Source organism: Acyrthosiphon pisum, chromosome A1 (assembly GCF_005508785.2).
Source record: "Acyrthosiphon pisum isolate AL4f chromosome A1, pea_aphid_22Mar2018_4r6ur, whole genome shotgun sequence".
NCBI classification, from domain to species: Eukaryota; Metazoa; Arthropoda; class Insecta; order Hemiptera; family Aphididae; genus Acyrthosiphon; species Acyrthosiphon pisum.
This window is the reverse complement of record NC_042494.1, coordinates 51875603-51882834: the sequence shown is the minus strand read 5'-3', so window position 1 is coordinate 51882834 and position 7232 is coordinate 51875603. Positions and strand designations below refer to the sequence as shown.

The window sequence follows — 7232 nt, the reverse complement described above, 5'->3', positions numbered from 1 at the left end:
TTTGTGATTGTTTAAATTTAATAACGATTTCTGAAATTTGAATTTGTAAAATCGGAGTCAAAATTGAATTATTTTATGAGGTTTGTGACTTTTTCCTATTAGACAAATTTTGTACTAAAAACGCGTCAGCTCTGACCCCCTTATAATGTATTTCTGTAACCTTCTGGCTTTTATTCCGTACTAAACGATATTTTTATTGTGTAGCAACTTGCGTCATCTCAACAGTCAAATCCGTCAACAAAACTATCTATAAATTGCAAAAACACGATAAATCAATCATAATACAAATTCATTAAAATAAGCTATAGAAAACTTCCGAACTAGGAGTATAGGTACAATTTACTGAGAAAATTTGTTTTCCTATATTATATCTTTTTCACTAGTGTAATAGACAATAGTATTTAGCTTATTTTTATATAGAATTCTATATAAAAATAAGCAAAAAATACTATTATAACTGTATGATATTAAGCTAATGCAAAAAAAAAAGGTGGGCAAGCGGATGTCGCTCTGCTGTATTATAGTAGGTTACACTGTATAATGGATGGTATTAAATTTGAATTTAATGATATAATATCATTGTATAAGAAAAACGATTCTGAGCGGAGACGGTATGTCAGTCTAGGTATAAGCTGAGTGCTGATTAAGAACCGGCTTTCTTCGTCTGTCTTCATATTGCATTCAACTGGATGTATCGAGATATTTTATGAAAATAACCTGAATGGAACGAAATATGAGAGTACAATATGTTATAAAATATCCAAGTTATGACTTATAACAATGTATACACAACTTGTCCTTCTATTACTGACATGATATTTTTATTCATTGACAATTTCAATTATTAAATTCGTTAATCGTCTCCGACGATTGACATTTGCCATAGATGGCATTATATCTATATATATAAAAATGATTGTACATTTTGAATACATTTTATAACTCAAGGACCACCGAACCGATTTCGATAAAAATTTCAGGACATATTAAGATTGATATGTAAGATGGTTTCTGTGAAGTTTGTACGCTGTGCGATAAGTGGTTCCGGAGTTATGGCCTTTTAAGTGAACACATGGGCTTTGTTGATTTGTATTATTATTTTTTGTCAGTCTATATATGTAAAAATGAATGTATGTGGGTGTGTGTATGTTTCCATATTACCATGGCAACCGATTATATATTATTTTGAGAATTCCTTCGGTGTATGTATCCTTATTACCATAGCAACCAGTTATATATTATTTTGAGATTTCCGTCTGTGTGTGTCTCATTATTACCATGGCAACTAATTATTTATTATTTGGAGATTTTCGTCGGTGTGTGTGTCCATATTATAACGTAACCAATTATATATTATTTTAAATTTTCCGATGGAATGTTTTGTATATAAAGTAGATAGGATAATTTAAAAAGGGAGAGGATCAACCCCGGGAGGTGCTCAAACAGTAATTTAGAGATTTCCGACGGAAATTTTTGTTTATAAATGGTTGCCATGGCTTTTGAAGCTATTATAATAATAACTATTGGTTGCCGGGAAACGAAATGCACGGGATCAGCTATCGATTATATTAATCCACCATAGGTAGAAATGTAGAATACGACAAACTTGATGAGTTAAATCATACACTTACGTACAAACTAGGGGCGTATGTAATTTGCGCCAAAAACAACCCAAAAAAAAAAAATATATGTCATTTGCGCAATTGCGCCACATCTAAAAATTTATTTTGGTAATTTGCGCCACTATTAAAGTTTGTAATTTGCACCAAATAAAACTAAATAAAAAGGCAATATGTAATCTGCGCCATCGTGTACCTAAAAAAATTGTAATTTGCGCCATTTTTCACCTTATTGAAATTGTATTTTGCGCCACTAATACTAAAAAGTCGTATTTATAAATCAGTCATATTATAATTATAAATAAATGTATACAAGTAAAACAAACTCCATATTCTATATTAAATAAGTACATTTTCGTTTAGTAATAAAACATAATATAAAAATCAGTCATATTATAATTATAAATAAATAAAACATATAATTTTTGAAATAAAATACCTAGCTACTTATAAAAGTCAGTCATATTATAATTATAAATAAATAAAACATATAATTTTTGAAATAAAATACCTAGCGACTTATAAAAATCCGTCATATTATAATTATAAATAAATAAAACATATAATTTTTGAAATAAAATACCTAGCTACTTATAAAAATCCGTCATATTATAATTATAAATAAATAAAACATATAATTTTTGAAATAAAATACCTAGCTTTCTACCTGCTTACTCAGCTTTTTTTTATACTTATAGCTTAAAGACGAAACTAAGCCTTTTCTGTCAATTTTATTTTGTCTGTAGTCTTCAAATCAGTGCCGCAATAACCGGGTGTGTTGCGTGTGTCAAACACACGGGCCCAGGCCCCTAACCCCATAATGGGGGGGGGGGGGGGGCAATAATACAAATTTAAAAATATATAGAAAAAAAATATAATAATTTTGTTATAATAATAATTATTAATGATTGAACAAAAGATTTTGTTTTGTACACAACATCAACGTTTCATTTGTGGCCCGTATAACCGAGATTAATAATAATTTGGTTGCAATTGATTGAAGTGCGTCATGCGAAGGAACGCTCAATTTGACCAATTTAGTGTAAGTGTGTTTACGCGTTTCGTTAACCTTATTTTGTATGAGTGAAAACTCAAAATTCCAAAGTATATTTTCATATTTGGAAAAATTAATTGTACAATACTGTCAATACTCAATAGGTTAATTTTTTAATTTTCAAGAGTGAGGGGGGCCCATCCATTTTATTTACACACGGGCCCAAATTGGTGTAGTTGCGGCACTGCTTCAAATATTTGTTGAAAAGTTTCCAAACGATTTTTGTTGATAGTAGATTTTCGCTTTTTAAGATGTATACTTTTAATTTTAATCAAAGTTTCTGTTTGAAATCCTTTCAGTACGTCCAAAAAGTGATAAATAGTAGGATGTGGGTGATAGAACTCGGAATTGAAACGTGAATGATAGGATTCGCAAGCATTAGTAGTGAGACCTAGTGACGCAATATTCGAAGCCCAAATTATTGGTGGAAATTTAGCCTCTTCACAGATATAAGTGTCAACTAAATAGTCAGCATATTTTTGAAATCTTATGTCATTAGGAATCGATGACATAAAATCTTCGATAAAACAGTCACTGACCTCATTTGGAGAAATAAATGGCAACCCAAATGTATGGTTTAGCCACTAACTTTCTTCTGTTTTATTATTTTGATATAATATATTGGATAGGCCTAATTCCTGAATTTTTCTATACCACGATTGAGTTAGGTGAAATCTACAACCGAATATTTTAGTGTCATCCCAGACTTGTCTCAATGCTACATGAATTGCTTCTTCAAAATCAGATATAAATAAATTCGGTTTTAGAGAAAGTTCACGTGCATTACACAAATTTATGATATTTTTAAATAAATTTATGTAAGTTGAAGTTTTTTTGTCTGGAAGTAATGCAAATAAAAGTGGTATATAATGATCATTGCATAAACCATGCAAAGAAAACAATTGCGTAAATAACTTGGGGCAATATTCAAAAGTTCCATCCATGTATATAATCTCAGATTGGCATAGAACTTTTAAATTTGTGTCACATGAAAATATTATTATATGACAGTTCGGATCATTGGTTAATAGAAATTGCTCATTGAGGTCCGTTCTCAAATCCAAATTGCTTATACTCTTTTGCAACTCTTCCATTGTTTTTAGGTAATGGTAGCACTATCTTTCTACAGGCGTTATAAATATTTCGTCGAACTAGTGATATATCATCGGTAGTGATGGATTGTAAATTAGATATATTTTTAGAAATTTCAGTTCGTAATATCTTACTTAGACTTAGTATACAGATTTTCCGTAGCTTTTCTCTTACATCCATTTGAATATATTTTTCTGTCTGTATTTGGTTGATCATCCCCAGTTATGTTCATTTACAATTTCAACTATTTAGTACAATATTTTCTAAAGAAGTATACACTTTTGCAGTGCAAGTTCTAACAGTACAACGCCATCGTATTGAAGAATTTTTTGATTTGTGAACTTTTCGATACGTAAAATTTGCAAATAATAACAAATCTTTGTCTCTTGTACTTTTAATTATTTCACCAATATTTGCATTATTTTCCATTTCTTATACTTTTATATGATTTTGAAATGTGAAAATAACATGAACGCACACGCGATTTATATCGGACTAACTGTTAATATCAGGCGATTCGCGACATTGCTGTTCAATATTGTTCGATGACTTACTTAACAATACATTGATAATTTTCATTAGATTAGACGTAATCGGAGATCGATTACGTCTAATAGAGACAAGTTGTCTCTATATTACCCGCGGTAGAATACTAGTATACTACAATATTATATTGGACACGCGTCGATACGTATTATTGTATGTCTAATGCGTTATCAATAAATTTAGGTATCTGCTGGTAAATTCCAGCAATTCAAGTTAAAAGTGTGGCGCAAATTACATAGTCCATTTCGTTTTCTGTCGTGGCGCAAATTACCAATATTAATTTGTATATGTGGTGCAAAATACATTTTATATTTTTATATTTTGTCGCAAATTACATACGCACTTAAATGTACTTATCCGTGGCGCAAATTACAAGTAATAAAATTGGCGCAAAATACCATCTCCCCAAACTAGGGGTCCGTGATCTACCGCAGGTAGATTGCCTACCTGATAATATACTGCTGCGAATCAGAATTTGTATTCCGGGCAACGGAAAAGTTAAGATTAATTTTAAACACCATACACCGAATATTAAAAAGAGAATTGAACAAAGTTTGAGTCATATTATAGAGTTGGTACATTTAACGGGCAACGAAGTGCACATATTCAGCTAGTATTATAATATAATAAATGCATGGACTTTTTACTCAGCTTTCAGGTCTATGAATAAATTATATGTTCTTTTATAAAACTCTTTTTATTTAACCTACCGTATTTTACTAAATAATTAATACCTAGTAATATAATTAAATTATAAAATAATATCCTTAGAAAGTAGAAACAGAAACTGACGGACGATGGTGTTTCTCCGAAGAATTGTTTTTAGTACGGAATAGCATCAATTTTAGTCTTAACCTGTACGTTAGTTAAAAGTTTTCATTGTCTCTAAAGTAAGAGCTAGGTATTGTTATTCACTTCACTGTTTTTTTACTTCCATAATAATCAATATTCAATAGATAACAAAAGATTTAACAATTATGTGTATTTTATTATTTATTTTTGTGTCTAGAAACACTTAATAGTCGAACAAATTATTCGATATTCAACTTTGAGTGTGGTTACCGATACCAAATTGGATTTAGTTAGTACTTTGAGGAGTTAAAATAAAAAAATTCCAAGTAGGTACCTACCTATCTAAATAAAAACTTTAAAAATATTAATATTATTATAAAAATAATTTGTTGGTAACTTCTTGATAACTACTCAGAGCCGTGCCGTGGGGGGGGGGGGGGGTACGCCCCGGGGGCGCATGGTTTAAAGGGGCGCCAAACATTCTTTTTATAATATTTTAATCTTTATATAAATAAAATATATGAGAAATATTATTGTTTTACGATTATTTTGAACCATTACACATTTTTTCTGAACAAAATATTTCCGATTATGTTCGAGTAATAGCAATTAGTCTACCGCAACGTTTTATTCTTGTATTATTTGTCTTTATAATAAATTATCGTATTCTTTATCCCAAAATCGACTGCACGTTAAGAACGTGGGGTGCGATAAGCGAAAGTAAATAAAAACCAGATACCCTTATTGCCTATTGGTATTATATATTATTTTTACATTTTACCAATCACTATGTCATGTCAGTACGTTAGCTGAATCGAACCGGGCAGCTGAAAAAGTTGCTAATGCAGAAAGTATATTGAAACAGTTTGATTTGAAATTTGTTTATTTTTTAGTCATGTGTACATCCTATGAGATAAAATATTGAATGAAATATATCGTGTAAATAAAAAATTACAAAGCTCAAATATTTCAATAGATCAAGCTTCAAAAATGATAAATTCATTAAATGTTTTTCTTCAAGAAATGCGTGATAGTGGAAATGAACAAATTAAAACTGAAGCTATTAGTATTTGTGATAAAGTTGAAATAAAATCTGAATTAAAAATTTAAAGGAAAATAAAAAGGTAAGTTATGAGCGAAGAAAAATCGTCGGGTGAAGATATTTCTGCAGATCAATTTTTAACATTGGAATACTACAAAGTTCTTGATAATATGGTAGCTCAAATGAAATGGAGGTTTGAACAATTATCAAATATTGCTGATGATTTTCAATTCCTTTCTGACCATTCACTATCTGTAACACCAGTTGAAACATTGAAAAAATGTGCATCTGATTTAGCTATCAAATACAACGAAGAAATTGACTAGGAAATAATTAACGAAATCGAATTTTTTAAATATCAAGTAAAAGCAATTTTACCAGACTTAAACGCAACTGCTTTAAATACTTTAAATGCAATTAAAAAATATGAAGTTGATTCAACTTGTCCAAACTTAATGACTGCATATAAATTGTTTCTTTACCATGCCTGTTACCGTCGCTTCCGGGGAACGCTCTTTTAGTAAATTTAAATTAACTAAGACGTATTTACGATCAACCATGTCACGAGAGAGATTAACCAATTGAGCAATATTTTCAATTGAAAATGAAATAACGAAAAACATCGATTTTGAAGACGTCATTAAAGATTTTGCTTCAATAAAGTCCAGGAAAATTAAGTTATAAACTAAGTACCTATATGATATGTATATGATACGCTCTTATGATACGTTTGTAAATATAATATGTATATACAATATAATTTGTGATTTGTATTAATTTTTAATTATTTAATACGACATAAATTAATAAATTATACCTAACTATTTTGTTTAATAATTAATATTACAATCAACTTTAGTTTTTTTTTCAAATCAATGTTAAAAATACGTTGTAAAAAAAAAATGTAATTAAATAGAAATGAAATGCATTATGATTTATGATAAATAAAATAGGGGGTGAATATTTTTAATTTTGCCCTGGGCGCCAAATCTTAATGGCACGGCTCTGTTACTACTTACTGAATTACTAAGTGGTTACCTACTTAATAACTTTATTTTTTTTCTATTAATTTAAAGGTGGATTGAAC

General features: G+C 29.5%; 1 protein-coding gene across 1 annotated transcript; it reads right to left on the bottom strand.

Moving 5' to 3' along the window:
- Positions 1 to 2210: 2210 nt before the first annotated feature.
- Positions 2211 to 3793, bottom strand: LOC115033609. The gene is made up of 3 exons (XM_029486456.1): positions 3585 to 3793; positions 2867 to 3156; positions 2211 to 2372 (listed from the first exon to the last, which is right to left on the bottom strand). The coding sequence occupies exons 1-3, from the start codon at positions 3611 to 3613 to the stop codon at positions 2275 to 2277; spliced, it is 417 nt and encodes a 138-aa protein (XP_029342316.1). The 5' UTR covers positions 3614 to 3793; the 3' UTR covers positions 2211 to 2274.
- Between the last annotated feature and the right edge of the window lie 3439 nt (positions 3794 to 7232).

Excerpts from the sequence above, each read along its gene's own strand:
- LOC115033609 (XM_029486456.1), bottom strand. The coding sequence starts at position 3,613 with ATGGAACTTTTGAATATTGCCCCAAGTTA. Across the intron at positions 3,157-3,584 it reads TTGAATATTGCCCCAAGTTA|TCAAAAATATGCTGACTATT; the intron begins TTTACGCAATTG and ends TGACATAAGATT. Across the intron at positions 2,373-2,866 it reads GGAAACTTTTCAACAAATAT|TTGAAGACTACAGACAAAAT; the intron begins TTGAAGCAGTGC and ends TGCGGCACTGAT.